Here is a 26,434-nt window from a genome sequence, read left to right as displayed (position 1 = left end):
ATCAGTTCTTCTCGGACGTTAGTGAGGTACATGTATTGTAAGAAAGCACCTGACGGGAAAGTCGTCGGCGAGAAGTCATAATAAATAAAATGTTGCTATTTGTTGTCTAATCATGGCATATCTTACGCATTTCATACAGGGATACCACATCGGCTGTTTATCTGCCGCATCCTCCGTAAAAAGTCGACACTGGTGGTATATGTCATGGCTTCCAGGCACATCTTGTTAAGTTTCTCAGTGCTGTGGACAATCTCTTTCACATACTGCCTATGCAACCCTTGGATGAAATCGATGACTGGATATAGACTAAGAATCCCATTGCTTAAACAACCAAAAATAGGGCAACAATCACCACCGAGTCAACATCAAAATGTCATCAAAGAAGCTCCAGATCTTGGTCTATTATTCGTATCACCTCATCCACCGCACACTCACTCACGCACCTCCCTGCAACCTCCTAATCCTCTCCTCCGCCGCCCTCGCCCTCCTCTCCCTATCCAACTTCATCCTCTGCTCAGCCGTCAACCCCCTCGTCTCCTCCTCCCTCTGATTCAGCGGAGCCCCTCCCAACACGCCCCCCTTCCTGGGCTTACCTTCCTTCACCACCGGCCCTTCCTTCTTCAGCCTCTCCTCCTCTGCCTTCCTCCTCTGCTCCTCCTCCTTCTTCTCCCTCTCCGCTCGCTTATCTGCGTCTTCCCTTTTCAGAGCAGCAGGAACATGCGCAGCCTCCCAATCCCACTTTTTCTCGCCTGCCTCTGACCTCGCTACCCTAAACGCATCCCGCGTGGCGCGATCACCGGCAAGATCGAAGGGAGTTTTCCCTTCCGAGTTGAGAATCGTTGGATCAGCGCCGGCGCGGGTAATGAGACCTACTATTACCGCTGCCGAGTTTTGCGAGGCGGCAAAGTGTAGAGGGGTGGGAGTGTGATGGTTTTGTTGGGTGTCTTTTGGTTGGAAGACAAAGTTGGCGTCGAGTTTGTTGTTGGTCAAATACGACAACAAGGCAGGGAGTTTTGACCGGCGGATGATGGACTGTAGCTGGGTGGTGTGGAAGATGGCCGCCTCTTCCTCTTCTGATAGTTTCGGCGCCGCTGGCTTTGATTCTTTTGGCTTTGTAATCTTGGATGGCTCAGCAGTCGGTGCTTCTGGTTCTGGCTGAATCTCCTTGACTTTTAGTCTGGTGAGCTCGATAAACGACCGCATGAGTTCGTTCTGGGTTGCTCTTCTCGTGTTGAAGGGGAAGCCTCGGATGCGAGGGTCGTTGGCGCGAAGGACTTGGCCTTCATATGGACCGAAAAGGGTTCTCCGGTTCGTCATGCCAGTTGCGCGGATGAACAGGAGGTCCGAGGTATCAATGAGGTTCTTCCAGTCTTTCAGGAGATTTCGAACATCCTCAACCAAGGCCTGCTCGTTGTAACGACGAAGGGACGAACCAGCGGAGTGGGCCGTTCCCTTTGCGTTATCGTTCGCCGACTGAGAGCCACCCTGCTTGCGACGAGTGGTATACCGATGGAACGTCTTGTGCGCCAGGACAACAGCTTCTCTGTTCAAGGGGCCTGTAGTGCCGTGTTTGCTCCTCTTCGGTGCCAGTGAAACAACCATAGCAGCGAAATGGCCACCTCCGATCATACACATAAATATGTGCTGCCCATTGTAGCTCGCCGGCACAGACTGCGCATCTTTTGGAGGCTTGGGCATGGAGATGGGCGCAAGCTGTCTCTTCTTGATCGCCTCCACGATGACATCCTCATTTTCCAGCTCCTCGGCGGTGAAAAGGGCTCTGTAGATTCCATAGTATGTCTTTTCTGGCAGCTTGGGGGACTCGAACCAAAGTAATGGTGCCTTGCCCGTGCCTTTCTTCTGTTTTGTATCCACGTCGTCACCTTCGTCATTCGGTTTGCGCTTGTCCGCCAGATTGGCCTGTTTCTTCAACAGAGCGGTAAGAGTGGTCTCCTTGCGCCCGGTATCCTCCTCTTCGTCTTCGCTATCTTCGCTTTCGGAACCTGAAATGCTCTCGTCGAGCTCATCGACAAGCTTTTCGAACTCGGCCTCGGAGACTGGGCTGAGGCCATGGAGCTTTTGCTTGAGGTTGTAGTGGTGTAGATCGGTCTTGAGATGCTCTCTCTGCTCTTGTACTGTGACAAACGACAGACTGCAAAGGGAACAAGCTTGCGATCCGATCACATTGTCGGCCGTCGCGGGGCTTGGAGTTTGGGTCGCTGTTGTGGTATCGTCTGGAACTGCCAGTCCACCGCTCGCATCGGCATCGGTCTTGAGGGACAGAGTGGTAATAACGTCTGGTGGGAGATCGTAGAGGTAAAGTGGCCGCCGCAGGAGCTCGTCCTGTGGTTTTGCCATTGCGCGCTTGGTTTCGGGGCGTTTGCGACTGGCGATAATAGGGAGCGTTGATGGTTGGAGGTTTCGTGGAATGAGGACTTGGATCGCAGCTCAATCAAACACCAGTCTTTTTATGGGAACAATTAGACTGAGAGAAACCTGGCTCTATCTCCCGCTCCAAGTAATAGTATGCTTTCCCACACAATCTTTTTAAATCATTATTTCAAAGCTTCACGAATGGTGGCGCGGGGCAATTCCTTATCGCCAAGTGGTACACTGATAAGAGTCATACCGAGATACGTCACTCTACGGACCCTAACCCTTACAGTGATTTAGCACTGGAAAGAGACAAAAAAGATTCAGATAACTATATATGATTCACTGCATAAAACTAATAAGAGGGAGGAGGGCTCAATTAAGAAAAAAACAAAAGTAGAATATCAATTATTACAATCGAGACACCACTTGGTGCCTACCGATATACCTTACCCTAGGGAGATCCACACGACTAAATACGGCTCACCTGCCTTCGTCAAATGAACAACGAGAAGAGGCTTGTGTAAAGAGAAAGCTCAGCGGAATCGTGATTACGAGAAAGACAAGTTAGTCCTATCTTTTAGGCTGATTTAACTCAACGCTCAGCTCACTCCAAACCCACTTCTTGTTGTTATCTCACCTTGAAAGAAATACAGACAACGAGACTTGTTCACCTAGTCGAATGAAAACCGAGAAGTGGGCTGTATTCCAGGAGAAAACTGAGCAAAATCATTGTTCTGAGATAACCCAGCGGACTCGGGAAAAAGGTTCTCGCTCGCCTGATTTGACTCAACGCTCAGTTGTGTCCAGCGTACCTCTCGCTCGGGTTCAGCGATGTTGTTCTTCGAAGAGATGCCCGTCCAGGTTCCGCATAATCGAGCCAGAGTCTCATCATGAACCTGTGGGGCTTCTCGATCAGTGATGGAGTTCTGAGAGGATTGCCTCGACGACTCACTCAGACCCGGTCTTGAGGGCGAGTTCTCAGCCGGCGGGTAGACAACCTCCTCACTCTCAATCCGCTCCCTGCGCCTTCGTCCAGCCCACTCCAATGTAGCGTGGCGGATATACTGAAGGCGCTCAAGATACTCATCCCGTGTCTCTCCTCTGTAGCGAGGAAGGACCTTGGCCAGGGTGGAAAGATCATTACGGGGAGAGTGAACACGCTTCCGGTACTCTTCAGCAGGGTCACAAGATACCCAGAAAAGCTCAGCACTAGGGACATACGAAGGATGAACAGCATAATTAATGCCACGCTCAGCCTTGTAAGCCCAGTAGCTCAAGATGATGTAAGGGCTGTCAGTTACAAGAGGCGCGTAGAAATCACGGCACTCTCGGCAGAAACCGAATTTTGCACTAGTAATCACCTCCGGGTTGTCACACCGAGCCCGCGTCCTCGAAGTCAACGTACACAGAACAGCATGTTCGTAGACGTGTGTACACACCGTATAAACCTTGTGCTCGAGTTGACACATTTTGATGGTCAAAAAGGGCTAGCTTTATCTCTATACTCAAAAGGTTAAGTAGGTCGATATCGAGAGAGGCTTTTACGATAGCACGAATGTTGAAGCAAGCTGAGATGTGGGATGTGAAACGATGCTGTTGTAGTGCCATCACGACCAGCATTGGCCTTAAATACACGAGATGAAGCCAACATCATTGATGCATATAACTGCATTGTAGTCGGGAATTATTGACAGTAGTCAAAACAATGGCTTTGTTCCGGCATCAGTTCTCTTGTGAGCGTTAGTATCAGACAGTAACTTGGCAACTTCAGGGACAAAGAGGTCATAATGGTATTATTCAAAGTCACCAAAATGATTGGGTGAGAGTAGCGAACAGGTGAGGCAGTGGCTATAATGGATTTTGGAGCAAGCATCCTCCTTCACCACAAATAGTTGATACACATAAGTATGTTGGCCCATATGATGTTGTAAACCATGCATCGAAAGTAAACTAAAGGGCCTTTTAAATACCTTTTAAAGGCCTTTAATTATCTCGAAAGCCTATTAACTTTATTTAAAAGCCTAGTAGTCATCCTTTAACGTGTAGATAAAATATAGGCCAACTTATTTGTGTGTCAATTATTATGCGGGCAGGTGGCACCTCCGTTCTCGTTCAGATAATGTCCCATACTGCGACGTAACGAAACCAAAAGGTTGATTTTCAACATGATCCTCACGGGAATGGACGAGCCTGCAAGTAGGAAACGTTGATGTTGTTATGGTGAACGCTTACTCATCGGGCCGTCAAAAGCCGAGGCGCGATGCCGCAGCTGAAGGATAATCATGAGGTAATCGTCGGTCAGCAAGTCTCGGCAGGCAACTCTCCACCACCCTCAACCATCATGAAGACAAAACAATCCAGAGATCGGAAAATGATGATCTAGAACCCTAGGTCTCTAATACATGAATATATGATCACTCAATCTCACTTAAGCATCGTGTCACGATTTCTCTCCCAATCCAGTGTCTACCAGCTTCTTCTCGCCTCCATCGAGAAGCAATCCTATAATCTATATGAGGCGTCCTATCCTTCTCCTCTCAATTCTCATCGCATTTTTCGCAATCATCCTCACATACTACAAGCCTGACATTCTTCAGATCTTGACCACATACACAGGCACCACCATCCTCACCCTAACAACCCACCTCACAAGCCTAACCACCAACCCCAACATCACCACCCCATCACACATGAACACCGCCAAAACAACCATGTCTCGCACCCTCCACCACGCCAAAATCACCCCCCATCTCTCCTCCACCCGCGGCCACTCGGACCACGGCTGGCTAAACACCTACCACTCCTTCTCCTTTGCAAACTGGTACCACCCCTCCTACACCAGCTTCGGCTCCCTCCGCGTCCTCAACGAAGACCGCGTAAAGCCCCAATCCGGCTTCCCAACCCACCCCCACCGCGACTTTGAAATCTTCTCCTACATCCTCTCCGGCGAGCTCACCCACCGCGACTCCATGCTCACCAAAGGCGCCGAGGGTGACAATGTCTCCCCCGATCAGTTCTACCGCATGAAGCGCGGTGACATCCAGTTCACCACCGGCGGAACGGGGATCGCTCACTCAGAGTTCAACGAGCACAGGAGGGATACTGTCCACTTCTTGCAGATTTGGGCTTTGCCTTGGAAGAGAGGGCTGAAGCCGAGGTATCATACCAGGCGTTTTAGTGAGGAGGATAAGAGGAAAGGGTTTGTGACGATTTTAAGTCCGCTGAAGGGGGGTGTGGACGCTACTGCTGAGCAAGAGGCCAAGGCGGAGGCGGTGGTCGAAGGGACAATTCCTATTCATGCTGACTTCTTGATGGGGGCGGGGATTATCACTGGTGGTGACAAGTTTGAATGGATTGTGGGAGGAAGAGGGAATGTGACGGAGCAGAACAAGAGGAAGGTGTTTGTTCACTTGCCCATGACCAAGGGAGGGAAGGCGAGTATCAGGTTGGATGGGAGAGACGATGCTGTATTGAAGGAGGGAGATGGAGCGTTCATCGAAGGAGTGAACAAGGGAGATAAGCTCTGGGTGGAAAGTGTTGGCGAAGTCGAGGCTGAGATTGTGGTTTTGGATACCGCGTAGGCATGGTTGGCTGTTGATCAGACAAGCAGAATGTGATACCCAATTGCAAGACTTGATTTTAATAGACTTTATATGTTCGGACAAACTTTCAAACCCGGCCCAGTGCTTCACATGTCGTGTATGACCAACGTCTTCCTCACCACGATCCGCAGACCGACAGCAATGAAGAGATGAGAAATCCCACAAGGAGAGAGAGGTTACAAAAATTCCCTACCAGTACAAGCCTGGCAGGAGCGGTCAGGTATGTAGTTTTCAACTAGCAAAAACGCGATCTCGGACGAATCCTCACTGATACGCGTAAAACCCCTGCACTTGGATGGAGAAGAAAAAGAGAAACGAGAGTTGAAATTCTGGTAGGAATTTGCTGAATTTGTACTTGAGTGGGAGTGGTCTGTGCACGCCTGCAAAATCTGGGGAAACTGCAAAATGTCTGTGCGCTGGTGAGCACTGGCCAGGTGAGGTGTCGGTGTGACCCTAACCCTCTAGTTACCTGAACGGAGGCGGAGAACCCGCGACGGTGAGGGACGTGGTTATGAAAGCCGGTTGATCTCAGGAGTCGTGGCATGAATTGAGTGTTTAAAACAAGCCTTGACTGATATATTACTACTTTTTATGTTCGAGTTCATACTGTTCTCATTTTGCGCATCGATTGGCTCTTCCCTCAAACTCGCATCCTGTAACTGCAGCACTTCAGTTTGTTGACAGCGTCATTGAAATTCAGTTCTGATACACACGCTCCAACCTGTATAGACAACGACACTCTCCCAAAAATGACCTCCCAACTTCCAGCCTTCCCTCGATTTGTCTTTACAATAGCAGAGCCAATATCACTGTAAGATCTCTTTGGTCGCTCTCGACGTCACCCACTAACCACATGCCTCAGCATCTCCGGCACTATTGGCGCCGTTGTATTCCCCCGTTACTTCCTCGCAGCTCAAACACCAACCCCCATGCTATCATTTCCAGAACAATCCCTCCTGGTCTCCCAACAACTAGGAAACATGTACTTCCTCGCCTTCCTCCTCGGCCTCTTTGTCCTTCACAGTACCACCGAGATTAAAGTCGTGAGGAGCTACCTCTGGGCGCTGTGGTTGGCTGACATTGGACACATGGCTGTTACATGCCGTATTCTTGGGTGGGAAGAGTCGGTTGGGATGTTGAGGTGGAACGAGATGACTTGGGGAAACTTGGGTGCTACTGTAAGTTCAATCCATTGTTGTGGTATATTCGCTGACACGTGCGGTGGGTAAAGGGATTTCTCTTCACTGTAAGGAGTTTGTACTTTCTGGGGGTGTTCGGACCTGATGGGTCAGATGAAGAGGACACCAGGGGAAGGAAAAAGACAAGGAGGGTGAAGGAGCTGTAATCATGAGACAAACCAAGACTCCAAAGTGATGGTGTCTTGCTGATGATGTCCATTCCTTGCAGACAGAGGTGAGTGAGCGGTTGGGTGAGCTTTTGTTTAGTTGTTGAACAAGTTGTTGGTGGGTTAGTATTGCGGCAGTTCTACGGGATACAATGACCACAAGAAAGTTGTATAAACAAGTTGCAATATGAACATACATGAACTCACTCTGTACCTTTGTGTAAGTGAGACTGCAGATACCCTAACCCTAATGGTGTTTATCAAGGTTGAGCTGCCATCTTTGCACCCGCGGCCTGTGCTTTGCCGAGCACCGTCTAATTCCTTGCCTGCCGCATCGGAAAAGCGATCACCAATACAACAACCCCTCCACAGCCCTCAAGATGCCGACCAGCTCATGTAAAGATATTCGTGTGTTCCACGTTGTCGATTGCTACAGCCTTCTCGAAACTAACCTCTGGTATCCAGGAGACGCCTTGGCGCAATGCCTCCAAGAGTCTGAATGCGTCATGGTGCAGCGCAACTCGGCCGCCGACTGCCTCCGCGAACCTCTCGTCGATACCCTCCCGCTCAAGTGCAAGCAACTCAAGAAGGGCTTCGGTGAATGCCGCCGTGGCATGGTCGACATGCGCAAGCGCTTCAGAGGCAACCAGCCCATCGCTTTCACGAAGATCCAAAAGACAGAGGACACCGGCGAGGGATACCAGTTGTATGCGGGCAAGTCTGCTTTCGCAGGGACACGCGGCGAGACAGACGGCACCAACAAGGCGCCAGAGGACTGGAGAGAAGCTGAGAACAGGAAATACAGAGAAGCACAGGAAGCTGCAGGGAAGAAGTCGTAGCAGACCTATGGGAAAGCATGGGACGATACCGGGGTTGCGCAATGTAATGGGATAAGGAAAACATATGTGCGATAGCTGTATTATATTTGAATTGGGTCATTAGGGCATAGCAGGCGTTTTGGCAAAAACAAAATCAGACTCTGGGCAAAGAGGCATGACTGTCACCTGGGTGTGTTGTTGGGGGTAGAGGTCAGCGGCAGGTGACGGCATGCTCTTTCGTTTCCAAACATCCGGTACAGCATTCCTTCTACCCTTCAGAACTCATCAGACAAAGGAGGCACACTCTCTTCAACAAACTTCAGGTAGTCGACAGTCTTTGGCCTCTCCGGTCTGAACACCCAGACGAACAAGAGCCAATGGTGGTGCAACGTGACAGCGCAAAGTCAAAAAAAGAGACCCCTGCTACGCAGCACTAAAATAGGACCCCGGAGCGATTGACCGTGGCACAGAAATCAGATATCCACCATCGACTTTTGCGCATCATGGCCAATGGTCAGTGACTCGTGGACCTGCTACTTATTCTCACCGACTTCAACTTTGGATCACCCCTTTCAAACGGTTTTTGGTTCCATCAATTGATCTTTGACAAAATGGGGGTTCCGTGAACCCTTCCTTCAGCAAACCGAGAAACAGCACTCCCGTTGCAACAGCTCGTCACACGACCAAAACACGATGCCGGCAATAACCAACCTTTTCAACCGCCAACCACCACGGCGGACACTGTTCATAATCTTTGGCACCCTGTCATTTTTGACATTATGCATGTTCACCATTCACTTCCCAATCCTCAACCAGCTATCTACACTACGAGTGTTTGATACGATTGGAGGAGGGCATCACAAACCACACCACCACCAAGAAGCTGCAGGAGAAGTCGTGGTGACAGTGACACCACCGACGCAGGGGCAAGAAGATGGGCAAAGCGGGATGACGTCTTCAGGGTCGATAGGTGCACCCCACCTTGAACCCCAACCCAGACCTCTCTCACCACCACCACCATCCCACGACATCGACATGGACACCAATCACAACCTTAAGATGAATCCCTCTCAGCACCCCATGGGCGGTGCTTCCGCCAACAGTCAGGAGGAGGAAGAAATGGATCTCACGGCTAGCAACCACAAACACCACAAACACCCCCCACTAAACCTCATCTCCCCCCTTCCCCCTTCCTACCCCCCACTCCGCCGCCTAATCATCATCTCCGACGTCCACGGTCACCTGCTTCCTCTCCAGAAACTCCTCTACTCCAAACTCAACTTCTCCCCCCCTTCTGGTGACCACGCCATCTTCGTCGGTGACCTAGTGACCAAAGGCCCAGACAGCAAAGGCGTCGTCGCCCTAGCCATGTCCATCGGCGCCTCAGCAGTGAGAGGAAACCACGAAGACCGTGTCCTAGCAGCAGCCCACGGTCTCAAAAAGCTAGACTACTGGCCTCAGCAACAGGACGACAGCGACTCAGTCGAAACAGAAGGCAAAAAGGAGCGTGGCAGGCAAAAGGAGCACCAAAAGGACGAGCACGCCAAGTCTGTCGCGAAAAGCCTATCAAAGTCACAACTAAAGTGGCTGGCAGAACGCCCTGTGATATTGCACGTTGGCCAGCTGGGGCACCTCCCCCAGCTATCGACAGAGCAGAAACACCACAAAGATGACAAGAAAAAGAAGGGCGGCAATGGCGGCGAAGAGGATGAAGGTCCGCAACAGCCATGGAACCCCCTCAACGAAGTTGTCGTTGTCCACGGTGGTTTGGTACCAGGTCTTGACCTTGAAAAGCAAGACCCCTGGGCGGTGATGAATATGCGGAGTTTGATATATGCCCCTTCTTACAACAACAACAACAACAACAACAACGGCCACAACAACGGCAAAGATGATGACAAGGAGGAAGAAGAAGAGGTTCCCGTACCGGTAGATAGCACCGACGACGGGGAGCCCTGGTCAAAAGCCTGGTTTGTCTTGCCCCCTTGATGCCCCCCTCGCTCAGCGTGTGTACTGACAATGCCCCCCCCCAGGAGCCGCTACCAAAACCACCTATCCCCTTCTTCTTCACACGACACTTCCAAAAAAACAATCGTCATCTACGGCCACGACGCTAGGCGCGGACTGCAGGTCGATCCCCATGTGGATATCACGCCCTACTTCCAGAAACAAAAGGGCTCCAATAAGAAAGGTAACCGGCCCAAAAAGGAAAGGGGCATCAGATATGCGTTTGGGTTGGACAGTGGGTGTGGGCACGGGAAGAAGTTGACTGCTTTGGTCATCAATCTCCCGGTTACGACTACTACCGAAGGAGGGCAAGGGGAGATCAAGCATGAGATTGTCCAGGTGGGGTGTGATGACATGAGCACGGGGAATGATGCTCAGTAAAGGGTTGTTTGCATGCATTAGAAAAGCGGTCACTGCGTTTTTAGGTGTCTGGCTTATTGCTTACAAGCAAAGCATTGCGCATTTATAGCGGCGTTGAGTTTTTGGCTTTTGGCTATTGGGTTGGGAGGTTTGGCAAGCAAGTTGGGTATAAGTAGACTGTACATACCCATAACACACAATCTCTCTCTCTCTCTCTCTCTCTTTCTCTCCCACCCACACACACACACACACACACACAGAGAGAGAGAGAGAGAGAGAGAGAGAGAGAGAGAGAGAGAGAGAGAGAGAGATATTATCAATCATATTCTGTGATGTTCCACGATGTCGCCATTGTCTGTCTTCAGCATGATACATATAGGTATGAGATGTAATACCGAAAGGTTCTCATTAGACTATCAAGATCATCGACCTCAAAACGCATTTATACGTCATCAGCCACCACCACACTAATTTTATCTCTCACGCCGCCTTGACCACACCACACACAAACATCAAGATTGCCTCAAAAGCCATTAATCAATTACTGAACTAACAGCCCATTGCTCATCAAAGAAGTCATTCCATCCCAGTTTTTTAACCCGCAATTGTGCTTGAAACCCGAGTGTATTTATTCATTTTTTAATCATTACCCCTTTTCTCTCTTCCACCATCTAAGCCTGAACCTTGGCCTTGATGATATCCTTCAGCGTGACAGCATCAGCAGCGAACTTGCTGATACCCTCACGGAGCTTCTCAACAGCCATCTGGTCCTCGTTGAAGTCGAAGCGGAAGGTGGGCTCGTCGTTGATGTAGGTCTTCTTCTCAATATCGAGAGCGGAAGCACCCTCGGCGTTGAGCTTCTGGGGGACGGCCTCGGAGGAGTTCATGAGCTCCTCGAGGAGGTTGGGCTGTTGGCACAGAACGTATTAGCCACAAGTCTGCTAGGAAACAGACAAGGAGATAGCTTACAGAAATGGTAAGGTAGTCGCAGCCAGCCAGCTCGGTGATCTCACCGGTGTTGCGGAAAGAGGCACCCATGACGATCGTCTTGTATCCAAACTTCTTGTAGTAGTTGAAGATGCTCTTGACGCTGGCGACACCGGGGTCCTCCTCCTTCTTGTACTCCTTCTTGTGGGCAGCCTTGAACCAGTCGAGGATACGGCCGACGAAGGGGGAGATCAGGAAAGCGCCAGCCTCGGCGGCGGCGATGGCCTGGACCAGAGAGAACATGAGGGTAAGGTTGGTGTTGATGCCGTGGTCGCGCTGGAGGATCTCGGCGGCCTTGATACCCTCCCAGGTGGAGGCGATCTTGATCAGGACGCGGTCCTTGGAGACACCGGCCTTCTCGTAGAGCTGGGGGAACATTAGCTTTCCGTGGCGACGTTTCTGACCTCAAGAATTCATACCTGGATGAGGTGGAGAGCCTTGTCAACGGACTTCTTGGTGTCAAAAGAGAAAGCGGCATCGACCTCAGTGGAGACCTTGCCGGGGACAATCTCAAGAATCTTGCGGCCGAACTCGACGAGGAGGTGGTCGAGAGCAGAGTCGACTTGTCTGTCAACGGAACCACCCTCGGCCTTGGCCTTCTCGACAGCAGCGTCGAGGAGAGCGGCATACTCGGCCTTCTTGGTGGCAGCGAGAATCAGGGAGGGGTTGGTGGTGGCATCCTGGGGCTTGTACTTGGCAATGGCTGGAAGAGATGTGAGTATTGTATCCAAAAGGAAGGCGGAGGGGTAGTTGTCGTCGTTCGAGGAAGACGCAATCGAGGGTAATACTAACAGGCAAAGTCACCTAGAGAAGCAATGTTAGCCACCGCATTGTTGAGACTTGCCAGACAGGCATCATCCAGGGGGTAGCTTACCAGAGTCACTGACAACAACCTAAGCAAGACGAATAGCAAACATGTTAGCCCAGTCCTCAAAACCAAAGCTTCCGCTTCAGAAAAGACCAGCTTCGCGACACCGCCCAGACGAAGTGTGTTGGGCTCATCAAGCTTCAATCCCCAACGAGGGGAAGGTTTGGCGGGGTAATTTGGACGGGGGAGGGACGGAACATACGGTGCCAGTGGCCTTGAGCTGCTCAAGAGAGTTGGACATTTTGATGATATTAGGATTTGAGGGGGTATCGATATAGAAAAAAAAAACGAGTTACGCCTGAGTTGTTTGCTGCAATGAAAGGAGCAAGAACGAAGACGGAGAGGGAATTTGTCGCAGGTTGGTATGTGTCAGAAAAGAGTTCAATGGAAAGAATGCCCAAGGGAGTGTTGGGAACCGTTGCGGATAATATCCTACTTTCTCTACGGCTTTTAGCGGGGCATCTTCGTCATGAGCGCCCCAGACATCGCCCCCCCACCCCCCTTGTCTTCCAAGCAGTCAATGCCCCTCGCCGCTGCCGCCTCCTTCAAACTTAGCACGGAGAAGCCAATCCCATGCTCAACATCAGATGAGAAGGGTGGCCGTTGTTGGCTGACTTGACATGGCGATCACTCATACAACCATCCAAACTATTCCCGCTACTGCAGAGGCAAGAAGCTCAGCTCAGCAGCTACCAGACAGACCTTTGGAATCGCGCGAGTGCTGTCATCGGACCCGGCCATCCGACATAGCTCCGACAGTGGGGTTTTGGACCACTAACAAGAACCCCCCCTTACTCAGCCATGACCAGGAACACCCAGCATCGGGCGTGCCGCGAGCCATTGGCATGATTGGATCCTGCAGGCCAGATCCACTTCCTCAAATAGCCAAAAGTCAGAAAAGACGCTACCCACCTTCAACCTCACCCTTTATTCTCCTCGGCGCGGAGAAGCTTATATAATGGATATCTTGTCTTACAACACTATCACCGACTCCTGACATATGCTATATGAACATTAAACACAACTTAGTACTTTTATTCTACCAATGATGATGATGATGATAATGATAATGACCTAGCATTAAGCAAACCGAACCTGCCTGCTAAGAGTAGTCCGTCCACAACCCGTGGAGTAGCTCCCGGTCATCGCCCACACCTAACGGGCACCAACCCCCACACTCTCCATGCCCATGCCCAGAACCACCTCCTCTCAATCCTCATAGAGCTCACCGTACTCCCACATACCCCGATGGGCATCACTCGCCACCTTCTCAGCCTCCTTGAGATTCTTCACCAGAGACTCGAAAGCCTTGCTGCTCTCCCAACGCTTAAACTTCCGTGGGACAAGGCCCCATCCAGCCTCAATGATCCTACGATTGAGGGACTCGGTGACCTTGTGGGAACCCTCAGCCTTGGGGTCATAGATCGTGATGTAGCTGACGCCCTCTTTGGAGTCAATGAAGTCGAAGCTGCCTACAAGCTGCTTGCCCTCGGTGATTTCGTAGATGTAGTTGATGGCGTCGTTGAGGTAGTCGGGGGAGGCGGGAAGCTGGACAAACGAGAGCTGAGCATCAATCGCCTGGGCCTTCAAGGCCTGGGTGTTGAACTCTGGGCTCAGGGGACGGAGCTTGGACCATGGCTGCTTCTCGGTGTTGCCATAGTCGATGTACACAACCTCAGCCACCTTCGCGGTGCGATCGTTGGAGCGGATGCGCGCTCTGTACCATTCACCGTCCTCAGTGAACTTGGCAGCAACAAAGTCTCCAGCCTTGGGGCTGTCCTTGAGGCCAGCATTGTTGCTGGGGTTCAGGTGGAAGCTGCGGAACTTGTTCATCAGCGTCTCAAGAGCAGCGGTGCCCTTGCCAATCTCTTGGACCTTGATCCGGCCGTTGGAGTCAACATTGGTGATGACAATATCGCGGTAGTCTTCTGGCTTCTTGTCGATGGTGACATCAGCATCAGCAGACTCGGCAGGGGCGGTCTCTTCCTCCTCTTGGGCATCCTGAGACGGATCCCAGTCCTTCCAGAGACCTTTTCTGGCCTCCTTGGCACGCTGTTGGGCAGCAAGCAGTTCGGTAGCGTTGCCGGCCTTCTGAGCAGAGTACTCGTGAACGGAGGCAAGACCCTCCTCGACAAGAATCTTGGCAAAGCTCTCACGGTTAACGTAGAGGTCACCGATGAAACCGCCAACCTTGTCGATGTCATGAACATCAATCTCGCAGTCGCGCTGGTTGCAACGCTTATTGGCCAAGTCCAAGGCCTCCTGGCCAAAGGGCTCACCCTTCTCCTGCGCATTTCTACCAGGCGCACGGGGGGCACGAACGCCGGCCAAAACGAGGGTGAGCTTCACGCCCTCGCGGGGGATGAGGATGGTGAAGCGGGAGCCAGACTTGCAGAAATCGATGATACCAGGGACCTTCTTTTGCCGGGAAAGAGTAGAAACCTGGATCTTGGCCTTCTGGACGCTCTCTGACACATCAACGTAGTTCTTGACCTTGGGAGACTTGCCGGACCAGATACCCTTCTTCTCCTCCTGAGCCTTTTCTTGAGCGGCCAAGAGCTCATCGTAGTTGGGAGCGCGGTCAGTATCGTCCTTGCGATGACGGATAACAGTGGCGTAACCGCCCTCGACAAGCTGCAGACCGATGTTCTTGCCGCCCTGGGTAACGGTGGCAACCTCACGAGCCTCAAAGTCATCAGTAGCAGGCTTTGTCCCGTCGACAGACACCTTGACATGTTTGCCAATGAGCTTCTTGCGCAAGAACTCCTTGGCCTCCTCTCTCCATGGTGCCTCTGAAGCCTCCCCGGCACGGGGCCCGCGGACACTGCTCAAGCTGATTCTCTTCTCGGCACCGGTTTTGTTGCGAACAATGATGGTATCGCCGCCAACAATCTTCGTGACGGTGGCCTCAGCCTCTTTGTTGTCGGTAGCCTTGGGAACAAACGCTCTGTGGAGGCGCTTACGGGCAGACTTGGCCTGCTCCTCTGCGGCCCGAAGAGGAGCCATGTCGGGGCCAAGGAAGGTGGAGTGGAAGTCATTGCAGCGAGCGAGACCTTCTTGAAGAAGGAACTCGGCAATGTTTCCGCGGGGGTGCAAGATAGCGGCAACCAGCTGTCCTTGTGGGCTCACACCCACAATCTTGACCTTGACCTGGCGCTGAAGGAGGCGAGACTCGACAAAGGCGCGGGCCTCATCTCCAAACTCCTCGGCCGGCTGGACTTGTCCGTTGGATGGGTTCGTTCGGGCCGTCGATGGGGTGCGGATGCCAGCAATCAGAGTCATTACTTGCCAATGCTTCTTCTCGGTGAGGAGTAGGCGAGCGAGCAATCGGTCGCCGCTAATAACGCGCTCGATAACGCCCTCCACCGTCTTTCCCTTCCACTTGTTGAGGAAGTCAGGCCCACCGAGATCGTTTTGGACCTCAATAACACCGCCAGAGCCGGAAAAAAGACCTTTGCCTTCGTCCTTGGCCTCGCTCTCGTAGATTCGGAGAGTGTCGATCATGGCCAGGGCAGCCTCGGACTCTTCCTTTCTGCCAGCATCTTCTCTAACTTTGAGCCAACCAGCCTTGACAGAGGCTTCTGGGAAAGTGGTGCCGTCTTGAAGCTGAGCAGTACCGTATTCCCGGCCCGAGTTGGGGATGGTATCTGAGATGTGTCAGCCAATATGCGAGACAGTGACAACGGTACATGATGAGGAGATATGAGATCTTACACAAGACAGTGAACTTGATTGGCTTTCCGACGGTCAAATTCCGGAGAAATTCGCGGGACTGGAAAGCGTACGGCTCATCACCGTCCTTGCTGAGCCGAGGAGCAGAGACATAAGCAAGAGAGAATGTCTTTTCCTGCGAAGGGTTGTTTGGGCTGGAGAGAACAAAGGTGTCTCCGCTGAGGACCGACTTGACGTTGGCGAAGTGAGCAGCCATGATGATGGAATTGTGTGTTGTTTAGAAAACCAATGGCCAGGTGAGTGGGAAAACGGAGTGTCGATTATAAGGGAAGCAAGTGGCAAGAGAGCCAACGATCCCACCTCTATATAGTGAATTGTCAGTTGAACTGCTCCTCACAGCTGATATCACTTGTCGACAGTTCCATCAGATGGCGGTATTCCAATCAAACAGTTCTTTGTTGTTTCTTGGGATGAGGAGTTCGGAGCATGATAACGGCTTGGTGATAGTTCGAAGGCGTTGGGCAGGCAGCCCTCACCGTCGTGTCATGCCCCCCACTAAAATGCCTAGAACTGATGTTGGGGATGGGATGGGATAGGATGGTGGGCGCCGAGATGCCCAGTCCCAGGAAGGGTTGACTGTGTACATACCGAAAGAAAGCTGATGGATGATCAGCAAGAAAGAAGAATGTGAGTATGTTCAGAAAGAGTTGAAGAAGGCTTAAGTTACACTTCAACAGGCGGTGCGTGGTGAGGTGAGGTGGTGGCTATTTGACAGCTTTCATCATTAATTTGGATTGGCTCCATATGCATATTGTGGGGTAGGCTTCAAGGGACTCGTCCGAGTTTCAGGGGCTCAAGCTCCCAGCTGCTTGTGTAACTTGAACCACCCGAGCTAGGCAAAAATAGGCAAGTCGCCGCCCCAGATAACCGAAGCATCTCTTTTTTAACTTCACTCCATCATATGTATCTAGCTTCTGGAGTTGAATAAACTGCCTACAGGAGTTCTTATGTTTTGTTTATATTGGTTGTCGAGCCCATTGCTCTTTCCCGAAAAATTATCTGGCACAAAGGTGACTCGGGGCCGTCAAACCACACCACACAGTGCGTGTGACGTGTGAAGTGCGGGGAGCACAAACACAGTGCAGGAGCTGATGAACACAGGCTGATCAATGGCTGGTATTTTAATTTTGGATGACAGCAAGTATGTTTGGAGAGCTTTCACATTGAACCATGATAGTTGTTTCTATCGACAGTCATGTTATGAGTAGCTGTATCAAACTGCTTGAGGTCAAGTAGAGCTTAGACCTGGGATCTGTCGATACCTGCACGAGCACCGTGATTACCCCGCCCTATTTCGTCATATGTAATTCCAAGCAACTTATACAGGGCGGCAATGGCTTTTGGGAAAATTATTATTTTTATTTGTGCCATCTCGAGTGACTTTGATGAAGGCAACCAAGAGGATCAATTACTACGGTTTTATCCAGAAGTAATATTGTCTGGCTGGTCCACGTCCCATAAACACCGACTTATCAACTCACATAGTGCTACGAAATAACTTAAGCAGAGATACCAATGACACCTGAAACAAAACAGGTCAGCTTATGGCCTATCAGGGGTATTGCTCTCCAGTTAGAAAACTTACCGCAGGCAGGGCGGGCACCAGCGTTGCCAGTCTTGAGGGACTCCTCGGTGTCACCCTTGCCAAGATCGTCAGTGCCGGCGTGGACGACGACGGTGCGGCCAATGACGCTCTCGGGGCCAATGAGCTTGATGAGGTTGTCGGTCACGGTGCCCTTGGAGTTGCCCTGAGCATCGGTCTCAATGTTGCCCAAGTCACCAACATGGCGGTTCTCGTCGGTCCGGTTGCCGTGGGTCTTGCCATGGGGGTTGACTGTGAAGGAATTGGTGGTTAGCAAGTGGCTCCCCAGAGTCCAAGGCTGAAGGTATGAATATGTGATGACTTACAGTGAGGGCCGGCGGAGGTGCAGCCGTTGGTGTTGTCACCAAAGGTGTGGATGTGCATGCCACGCTTGGCATTGGCATCATGGCCAGTGATGTCCCAGGTGATGGTAGTGGGACCGTTCTCGGTCTCCTGCTCGAAGACAACGGAGCCGGAGACCTTGGAGTCACCACGGACGACAGCAACTATACATCCCCAGTGTTAGCAACAGCATGTCCAGGGACCAAAGCGCCTCTGCACCGGGCCGCTCCTGCAGGGTCCAGCCAGCCCTCCTCCCAGGGCTTCGAGAACCCTTCCGGCCAGATAAAGTGCCCATCAAGGTTGTCGGATCTTGCTCAGTTAGGATGGGCAGCTCTGGAGGACGAGGAGTGTGCAGAAGGTGGGGTAAATCTGTACAGACTCAAAAACTACATACCAGCCTTGACCATTTTGACGGTTTTGTTTCGAAGGTTGGAGGTTTACTTGAGGTTGAGTGATCGATTGGGAGTGCCTGAGCTGGACGGAAGAGACAAGATACTCGGGGAAGCTCGCGATATTTGAGAAGGGAAAATCCAGACACACGCGGGAGCAATGGCGGGGGACACTTCGGAAACCCGAGGATCGGATCGCTGGTGAAGTGGGGTCCAAATGGATGACGAGAGAGCTCCCGCGGCGGAGACCTAGCTGAACCCCGCACTGCCGTCATCCCCCTTATTTCGAGGGCGGCGCTTACCAACAGCAGAGCATCTCGAAACTTCGAATGCGGCACTGCGACACGGAAAACAACCCAAAGATTTCTCTGGGCCCTCTGATAGGTATTTGGGAATCTCCCATGCTTCCCCGGTCGTGTGTTAGATGGAAGGTGCCAGTGCCTGGCTTGGCACTTAACCCCTCTGTGCCCCTCATCCTAATGCTGCGACAGGGAAAGTGATGTATGTATTCGAGATGCGCCTCAAAACATCTCGCGAGAAGGATGAGCGTGGGAGGGCCCGATATTTGGTCTATATTTTTGAATACCACATGGCTCGCAGGACCTGGGTTGATGTATATCTGAGCAAACTTTCATGTGGCGCATACTGAGATCTGGTACATGCATGCTGATTTAGATTCTGTCCACTGTCTATGGTATGTATGGCACGTTGGATGTGGACAAAGTAATGTAGACCCCAATGCAGAATCAAGACCTTGGAGAGTAGTAAATACCCTTTCGAATATTTTTGAGTGCCCTCGTGCCGAGGATCATGCTGCTTTCTACACCGTTTTCTTGTGACATCAAGCTGTCGCCATGTAATCATAAGTGGTCGAGAGGCGCCCGACTTACTCACAATCTGGGCAAATATATGACATACGTGCTCAATACAGGTAGATTGTCTATTCGACTGGTGACTGTAGTCTCTCACGTAGACTTACATGCCGTTATCCGTCATGATTCAAGGCTTATTGGTTTGTAGACGTTGATGTGACGGAGAACAACAGCCAGATGGTGATAAGTGGCTATTGGAACGGGAGGTCCCAAGCCAAGTCCTCAACACGAAAGGATGAACTCCGACCCATGCGAGCCAAAAAGTGCTGGCTGTGCGACAAAAGCCATTGTTTGCCAGGCCAACGTGACTTGAAGAGGGTGAAGAGCCGAGGAGACTGCAGTGATCATTGCTTGGGAACACCGAATGACGGGAAGGGCCAAGATTAGCAGTTCTTCGTGTCAACTTATATGTGTCTTGTTGGGTTCTTTTGCCGTCCTTTTGTCGCCATCGAGCCTGACTGTCTGCCTCGGGCCTTGCGCCTCTTTTGACTCCCGTCTCCGTCTGCGACGCGACGAAGAGGAAAAGGCTCAAGCCATCTGTGGCTTGGGCTCACCTGCAGTCAACAACTCAAACTCAATCCTCACACAGGTCGCCGCTGTTTGAGATCCCAAACCTCGGGGCGATCACGAGAACCTAGCACCACAGCGCTTCGCGCTTCATTTTGCCATTCTTCAACCATCTGCTGGTGTGCTACAGAAGCACCCGACAGCATCTGACGACAGCACCTCGCAACTTGCCCAGTGACAAGGCCCAGGGTTGACTGTGACCTTGCCAGAGCCAGAGGACTCCACCTCCACACACCCACACGCCGCCCGGCGAACAGGCACAAGGCACGCAGGCCTTGTAACGGCGTCTTACCTCTTGCATCCACTTTGCCGACCCACGACCCAGGGCATCGATCCACTGTTCACGAGGGATCCGAACCATGTCTTGATAACTTCGTCGACGCTTCCAACCGTCGCCGATAATCGATATTCGAGCGCCGTGCTTTGTAGCGCACATATGCGGAGGCCGGTTCCACGCGGTTGAGTCTTACGATTGACTCTTGAGCTCCATATACCCTATCTACATTGCCCCTGGCCCGTTCGCCTTTCAGATCCTACACTGAACCTTCCAGGTTGCCGTCGTTTGACCGGGTCACCCTCGCGAAGGTGTCCACTTGTATCGAAACCGCTCGGTAGTACTCTGCGCGCGAGAGGACGAGGTATCGCCGCGCCTACCCTTTTCTCTCTCTCAGCCTTTGCGCTCTCTCCAGTGTCAGAAATATCTCCCAGCCGGCGCTTGTCTCTACAATCATCACCATGTCATTCCGCGGGGACGAGTCGCGCCGCTATGGCCATGTGCCCCCCGCGCAGTATCCTGTTGCCGGCGATGCGCAACAACAGCCGGCAGGATACCCTCAACGACAACCGAGCTTCAATAACGGGGACGACTCGAGTTTCTTCGATCAGGATGTGGCCGCACCCAGACCTCAGCCCCTCTACATCGGTAACAACAATGTGGGAAGGGGTGAAGACGAGCTTTTCATAACGAGTCCGACGGTGGATTCTCAACCACCACCTCCGCCGCCGCCGTCGAACCGAGCAAGCTACATGCCACCTCCTCCGCTGACCCCCAACACTGCCTATCAACGACAGTTCCAGGGCAACGTCCCGCCTCCACCCCCGTCACATTCTACGTATAATCCCCAGCATTTTGCTCGATCGCAATCCACCTCACTTCCATACCACCCATCACCAGCGGCGAACCGATATACGCCCACAGCGAGCCCAACTTACAACGCGCCCCCTCAGAACTACACTCCCCAAGCGTACAACCCAGCTGCGTATGCGAATGCCACTGCTGTGGTTCCGCAAAGGCACTCTACCGTTGCAGGGTACAATAACAACAACTATGGTTATAATTACAGTTCAGCCACGGTCCCTCATGTGTCTGCGGCCTATGTTCCTCCTCCGCCCTCAGGTTATGGGGGGGCTCAACAGCCCTCGGCCACTACTTCTCCGGCGCTTCCAAACTCTTCTTTTGAGCCAACACTTCACAGTCCTCAGTATGCCCAACAAGCACCAACTCCATCATCCGTTAGCTCTCCCCGTGAATCACAGTACCCGGCAAATATTGGCGGACAGCAATACTCCAATTCTTATGCTACCAATGGAGCCAACATCCCACAGAGCCCTGGGCTCTCTGCCTCGAGCTCACAAGCACCTTATCCAACGCATTCCCAAATTCCAGTTGGTCCAGGATACTCTCCAGATCCCACCTCTTTTGCCAACCGGGCCTCTCGATCTAACTCGCACACATCGCCAATACCTTCACCCCCAAATCATGGGTATCAAAACTCTCTGATATCCCGCCACCCAACAAATGCTCCTCTTCCCAATCGCCCATTGGACAACTTGACGGAGGGAGCAAGTTGGAGAGCGAACGGACGAAGTAATAGCGACACGCGGCTTACTCAGGACAGCTTGATCCAGGATATTGTTTCTGACCTTGGGATTCCTTCCCGTGGGCAGCGGCCCTTGCCCGTTAATGGCGCTTTGTCTGACAATAACTTGGACATGGTGCGGCGTTATGGCTCTAATGCGTCTGGCACTACGATGCAAACTGCGACGAACTCCCTGTTGAATCGACACCCATCCGATGCCTCCTCTGCTCTGACTAGCAATAATGATATCTCGACGACATATAACTGGGACTCCGAGGAAAGCGACCCTGAGGGCGCCGCGGGGCTCCAGGCTATGCAAGATGATCTTGACGACCGAAGGTTTGGCGGAATGTCTTTCCCTGGATATCCTGATTACAAACCCTCGTCTTCGTCTGCACCTTCAGCAGGCACGCCAATCCCTGCTCCGTTGGGATCTCAGCTTTCTACGCCTGCGGAGGAGCAGCCTAGCACTGATAGCGACTATGGTGGAATGGATCTAGGAATGTATGGCGGCGGCTATGCTGGGAATCTTCATTATGGAAACGATATCAACTCGCCGCCAGCTACAGCTCATGACGGACCACGGCCGCTCCCAGTTCCGGGACAAGTCCCTGATTATGCACCCTTTTCCGAAGCATCGGTAGACTATGGCGGCACTGGTGGTCTCCAACAGCCCCAGGTCCACCGTCTGAGCTTTGATGAGGGTGATGAGAGGGTGTCACTTCACTCGCGGCAGAGCAGTGACTCCCCTTCCAAAGAGGAGTATCCGTACGATCAGATGTTTTGGCACCCCGGCCTGTCTAACCGACCTCTGCCTGCCATCCCTCCAAGTCTAGAAGGACGACACAGTGGCTCCCACCTTGCCCCAGATCTGGTAAACAGAGCCGGCTATCAGCACAATCATTCTCTGAGTGCAGACTCTCGACTTCCTTATCCGCCTGATAACCACGAGATGTATCCAGGTCAACATGCGATCCAGCAACAACAAGTTGAAAGGTCGATATCTTTGTCGAGCCACAGCAATACCCCTCCCGTTGTGGCACCTGCAAGGTCTAGGACAGATGCCGCCGAGGAGCGGAGGCGCGCGCAGAAGCAGATGTCGCAGCAACACCAGCTTCCCTACCCACAAGGCGCCGCATATGAAGGCTATGAGACGGGTACTCCATCTTCCATGGCTGGCTATGATATGATCACCCTGCCCACTGGAAGACGGAAGAAATTTGTTCCTTCGAAGCTTAATGCCGCCGATATTAAGCGGTGTGCAGAGCCATGGGCTCTTAGTGGCATAACTGCCTGGATCCGCGAGATGGCTGAGGGTGAGCCAGATCTGAAAAGGAAGACCATCGAAGAGGGCGTTCTCAAGCTTTTCTGTGCTAAAGTTCCGACCATGAATGTCGCCGACGCTGAGCTTCTGAGCGCCAACGTCGTCGAATCCATGTTTGCGGCTGGAATCCTGATACCTGAGGAAGAATGGGTCAAGTTCGGCAAAGGTCAACTGTCCGGTGTGCTGTGGCAACTTACTGGCTCTGGGTGCTACGCTCCAAAGCTGCATGAAGATGAGGGCATGGTCCCCAGGTTGCATGGAGATGGCATTCCTGTGAGATGCTACTCCCAGCATTGCGGCCGGACGCTTAAGAAAGTGAACCTGGATAACATGATGTCCGAGGACGACACGCCCACCCTTGACTGGGCCACTTTCCACGGCGTGACCATGGAAGACATTAAATCTAAGCACAAGAAGGAAGTCGAGAGACAGAACGTTCTGCACGAAATTGTCACGGGCGAGGAAGACTTCATGAACCAGCTCGATGTTCTCCGGCTGCTTTACAGGGATCAACTTCGGGTCTACCAGCCACCGATTATCGCGGCAAACAGACTCGAGAAGTTCCTCGAGGCCGTGTTTGGAAAGGTCGATGCCGTCCAGCAAATCAACAAAGAACACCTCCTTTCTCAGCTCAAGTATCGCCAACAGGAGCAAGGGCCGTGGATTGTTGGCTTTAGTGATCTGTTCAGGGAGTGGATCAGAAAGGCTAGGCCGATTTACATCGAGTATTGTTCATCATTCCCACACGCCACATACTTGATCAGGAGAGAGGCGAGCAGAAATCTTTTGTTCCGCCAGTTCCTCGACGTGGTCAGAGATCACAAGCGTTCGAAGCGTCTCGAATGGACCACATTCGTGAAGGCACCCATCACCCGGCTACAACGATACGGCCTTCTCTTGGAGACGGTCAAAAAGAACATGCTTGGCGAAAGCGAGGAGAAGGCCAATCTTGTCAAGGCTCTGGAGGAAATCAAAGCAGTCACTCACGAATGTGATGAGAAGGTTGCTGAGATGACGAAGAAGGTTGAGTTGATTGAACTTCAAGGACAATTAGTGCTGCGTCCAGGTTTCCAGTCAGTACTGAACCTCGACCATCTCGGCCGAGAATTACTCAAGCAGGGCGAGCTACAGAGACAGGGCTCAAAAGGCGTCCGTTGGGTTGATACACACGCGTTTCTTTTTGATCACTATTTTATCCTGGCCAAGGGTGTCGCCTCAAAGGATGGGAGGGGTGACAAGAAGTACGATGTTTCAAAGGAGGTGAGTAATGTTCCTGGCATTATTTACAACTCATGTCTGATGCTGACAATTGATGTAGCCAATTCCAATGCCGCTGCTCTTCTTGGAGAGTTTGAATGACGATCCGGTTGCCAAACAAAAGAGCTTGACAGCACCGCTGACCAGAACAACGGTCGCAGCTGGTTCGGGTACGCAACTGAATAAGGTGGCCTCTAATGGGGCAGAGCGTCCTGGGCTTGAGCATGCCGGAACTAGTTCTTCCATGGGATCTATGAGTACGGTTACTCGCCTAGGCTCTGGTGGCACAGACGACGGGAAGATCATCTACCCCTTCCGTATCAAGCATCTCGGTCACGAGATCTACACCCTCTATGCCTCGTCGGCCCAGGAAAGGGCGGCTTGGTGCTCAGCCATTATTGAAGCAAAGACCAGACACGCACGAGCATTGCATGCGCAGAATGCGGAACCATTCCGGCTGCGCATCTTATCTGATGGTGCCTTCGCCTATGATTCTATCTCACTTATGGGCAGGCAACCGAGTGTATCGATTCGGGGTACTCCCTTGGATCGAGCCATCAGAGAGATGGAGCAGGTGTATGGCCCAGGTCGGGGACCTCCACCAGTCTGCAGAGCTACCGTGAACTGCGCCTGCGCCTTCACTGCTTTTGGTAAGTCGATGATCGCCATTGGAACGGACTATGGCGTGTACATATCGGAGTCATCAAATCCTCGCGGTTGGACGAGGACGGTGCAAATCAGCAAAGTCACCCAAATCACCGTCTTGGAAGACTTTTCGGTCTGTCTCCTCATCGCCGACAGATCGCTAATTTCATATCCTCTCGACGTGGTTGCCCCCGTCTCCAATTTCCCTGCACCATCCCATGACAACCCCCGCCGGGCACCTCAGCGGTTGGCCAAGGACGTCGCTTTCTTCGCCACGGCACGCATGAAGGATAGGACTCTCTTGTTTTACAAGCGCAAGGAGGGCATGCACAACACGTTCAAGGTTCTCGAGCCGGTCTTCCAAAAGGCAACTGAGAAGAGATCCCGGCTCTTTGGCGGCCGTAAGGGCGGCGCCGGCTCCACAGAATCATTCCGCGATTTTGACGAGTTTTACATCCCCGCCGAGTGCTTCTCTCTCAATCTCTTCCAGTCCTACATTGCTGTTGCCTCGGCCAAGGGCTTTGAGCTGTTGACCCTCGACAAGAAGGTTACGCAGTCGATTCCTCGAGACCTGAGCGCGCCAGCGATTGCCAACATCGCCTCAAGAATCAATCAGAGACCGCTGGGCATGTTCAAGCTCAACGACCAAGAGTTCCTGCTTACATACGAGGACTGTGCGGTCTATGTTGATAAGCATGGAGAAATCAGCCGGACGCTGATTATGGAGTACTCGGGCAAGCAAAAGAAGGCAAAGGCGGCAACCATGTTTGGACAGTACTTGCTATTGTTCAATGATGATTACGTGGAGGTTAGGAATGCGGAGAATGGGAGGTTGAGACAGATCATTGCGGGTAGAGATGTGAGGTGTTTGGATTACGGATTTAGGGGGCCGACAGGAAGCGGCATGGCAAACGGTCCTGGCGGTCTGCCACCCGGGTTGGTGGGATCAGCTAATGGCGGGCAGCCGGATTCGAAGGGGACGGTCAAGATTTGCATGAGCCACCCTGAGGTTCCCGGCGGTCAGATCGTGTTGGAGATGTTGTTGAATGATGGGCACACGGAGAAGAGTGCGTGAGTTGGATGACGAAGTGTAATGATGGTGTGGTTGTATTGTTTCTTTTTTGTGTTTTAAAGTTACAAGTTGGAGGCAGTAGAAAAGAAGGATGGAACGGGGTACTTTGGAAGGTTTCTTCTTTTCCCTCAGACGTTTCAGTGTCATGGTTTTTGTTTCTCGAAGAGGATGGATGGGTTTACCACAGAGGTGAGCCTTTACTGTCTTCAGTCGTCGGTTTTATTCTAGTGATTCCCCGGTTCTTCATTTTTCATAGTTATTATTACAATGCATAATATTATTTACTGCTACGAGAGCTTCGTATTAACTTCGTGTATCGTGGTGGATGAATCATGGGAGTTTCCTGTAGGGAAGAGAGTAGTCAAAGATACTGTGTGCTTGCAGGTCATCCCGAGGAAAAGGGGCTGCATGCAACAGATTTAAACATAAT

At 52.0% G+C, this 26,434-nt stretch overlaps 10 protein-coding genes across 10 annotated transcripts; 5 read left to right on the top strand and 5 right to left on the bottom strand.

The window, feature by feature from the left end:
* Positions 1 to 435: 435 nt before the first annotated feature.
* QC763_117470 (uncharacterized protein) lies at positions 436 to 2,358 on the bottom strand (the record flags this gene model as incomplete). Its single annotated transcript, XM_062908332.1, has 1 exon — positions 436 to 2,358. The coding sequence occupies one exon, from the start codon at positions 2,356 to 2,358 to the stop codon at positions 436 to 438; it is 1,923 nt and encodes a 640-aa protein (XP_062771417.1).
* Positions 2,359 to 3,047: 689 nt separating this feature from the next.
* QC763_117465 (uncharacterized protein) lies at positions 3,048 to 3,845 on the bottom strand (the record flags this gene model as incomplete). The annotated part of the gene is made up of 1 exon (XM_062908331.1): positions 3,048 to 3,845. The coding sequence occupies one exon, from the start codon at positions 3,843 to 3,845 to the stop codon at positions 3,048 to 3,050; it is 798 nt and encodes a 265-aa protein (XP_062771416.1).
* A 791-nt stretch (positions 3,846 to 4,636) lies between these two features.
* On the top strand, positions 4,637 to 5,957 carry QC763_117460 (uncharacterized protein; the record flags this gene model as incomplete). Its single annotated transcript, XM_062908330.1, has 2 exons — positions 4,637 to 4,673; positions 4,840 to 5,957. The coding sequence occupies 2 exons, from the start codon at positions 4,637 to 4,639 to the stop codon at positions 5,955 to 5,957; spliced, it is 1,155 nt and encodes a 384-aa protein (XP_062771415.1).
* Positions 5,958 to 6,499: 542 nt separating this feature from the next.
* QC763_117450 (uncharacterized protein) lies at positions 6,500 to 7,323 on the top strand (the record flags this gene model as incomplete). Its single annotated transcript, XM_062908329.1, has 3 exons — positions 6,500 to 6,789; positions 6,841 to 7,156; positions 7,210 to 7,323. Exons 1-3 carry the CDS (start codon positions 6,728 to 6,730, stop codon positions 7,321 to 7,323), a joined length of 492 nt encoding a protein of 163 aa, XP_062771414.1. The 5' UTR covers positions 6,500 to 6,727.
* A 380-nt stretch (positions 7,324 to 7,703) lies between these two features.
* Positions 7,704 to 8,162, top strand: QC763_117440 (uncharacterized protein; the record flags this gene model as incomplete). Its single annotated transcript, XM_062908328.1, has 2 exons — positions 7,704 to 7,731; positions 7,789 to 8,162. 2 exons carry the CDS (start codon positions 7,704 to 7,706, stop codon positions 8,160 to 8,162), a joined length of 402 nt encoding a protein of 133 aa, XP_062771413.1.
* A 672-nt stretch (positions 8,163 to 8,834) lies between these two features.
* QC763_117430 (uncharacterized protein) lies at positions 8,835 to 10,793 on the top strand (the record flags this gene model as incomplete). Its single annotated transcript, XM_062908327.1, has 3 exons — positions 8,835 to 10,111; positions 10,175 to 10,697; positions 10,747 to 10,793. 2 exons carry the CDS (start codon positions 8,835 to 8,837, stop codon positions 10,527 to 10,529), a joined length of 1,632 nt encoding a protein of 543 aa, XP_062771412.1. The 3' UTR covers positions 10,530 to 10,697; positions 10,747 to 10,793.
* Positions 10,794 to 10,827: 34 nt separating this feature from the next.
* TAL1 (Transaldolase) lies at positions 10,828 to 13,012 on the bottom strand. The gene is made up of 5 exons (XM_062908326.1): positions 12,566 to 13,012; positions 12,358 to 12,388; positions 11,915 to 12,198; positions 11,478 to 11,861; positions 10,828 to 11,416 (listed from the first exon to the last, which is right to left on the bottom strand). Exons 1-5 carry the CDS (start codon positions 12,602 to 12,604, stop codon positions 11,180 to 11,182), a joined length of 975 nt encoding a protein of 324 aa, XP_062771411.1. The 5' UTR covers positions 12,605 to 13,012; the 3' UTR covers positions 10,828 to 11,179.
* A 319-nt stretch (positions 13,013 to 13,331) lies between these two features.
* QC763_117410 (uncharacterized protein) lies at positions 13,332 to 16,800 on the bottom strand. The gene is made up of 2 exons (XM_062908325.1): positions 16,078 to 16,800; positions 13,332 to 16,010 (listed from the first exon to the last, which is right to left on the bottom strand). The coding sequence occupies exons 1-2, from the start codon at positions 16,289 to 16,291 to the stop codon at positions 13,573 to 13,575; spliced, it is 2,652 nt and encodes an 883-aa protein (XP_062771410.1). The 5' UTR covers positions 16,292 to 16,800; the 3' UTR covers positions 13,332 to 13,572.
* A 632-nt stretch (positions 16,801 to 17,432) lies between these two features.
* QC763_117400 (uncharacterized protein) lies at positions 17,433 to 19,641 on the bottom strand. The gene is made up of 4 exons (XM_062908324.1): positions 18,414 to 19,641; positions 18,004 to 18,183; positions 17,681 to 17,929; positions 17,433 to 17,617 (listed from the first exon to the last, which is right to left on the bottom strand). Exons 1-3 carry the CDS (start codon positions 18,681 to 18,683, stop codon positions 17,822 to 17,824), a joined length of 558 nt encoding a protein of 185 aa, XP_062771409.1. The 5' UTR covers positions 18,684 to 19,641; the 3' UTR covers positions 17,433 to 17,617; positions 17,681 to 17,821.
* Positions 19,337 to 26,309, top strand: TUS1 (Rho guanine nucleotide exchange factor). The gene is made up of 2 exons (XM_062908323.1): positions 19,337 to 24,290; positions 24,349 to 26,309. The coding sequence occupies exons 1-2, from the start codon at positions 20,583 to 20,585 to the stop codon at positions 26,005 to 26,007; spliced, it is 5,367 nt and encodes a 1,788-aa protein (XP_062771408.1). The 5' UTR covers positions 19,337 to 20,582; the 3' UTR covers positions 26,008 to 26,309.
* The last annotated feature ends 125 nt before the right edge of the window (positions 26,310 to 26,434 follow it).

The sequence above is a fragment of the Podospora pseudopauciseta genome, chromosome 1 (assembly GCF_035222475.1).
Source record: "Podospora pseudopauciseta strain CBS 411.78 chromosome 1, whole genome shotgun sequence".
NCBI classification, from domain to species: domain Eukaryota; kingdom Fungi; phylum Ascomycota; class Sordariomycetes; order Sordariales; family Podosporaceae; genus Podospora; species Podospora pseudopauciseta.
This window is presented reverse-complemented; position numbering and strand designations above follow the sequence as displayed.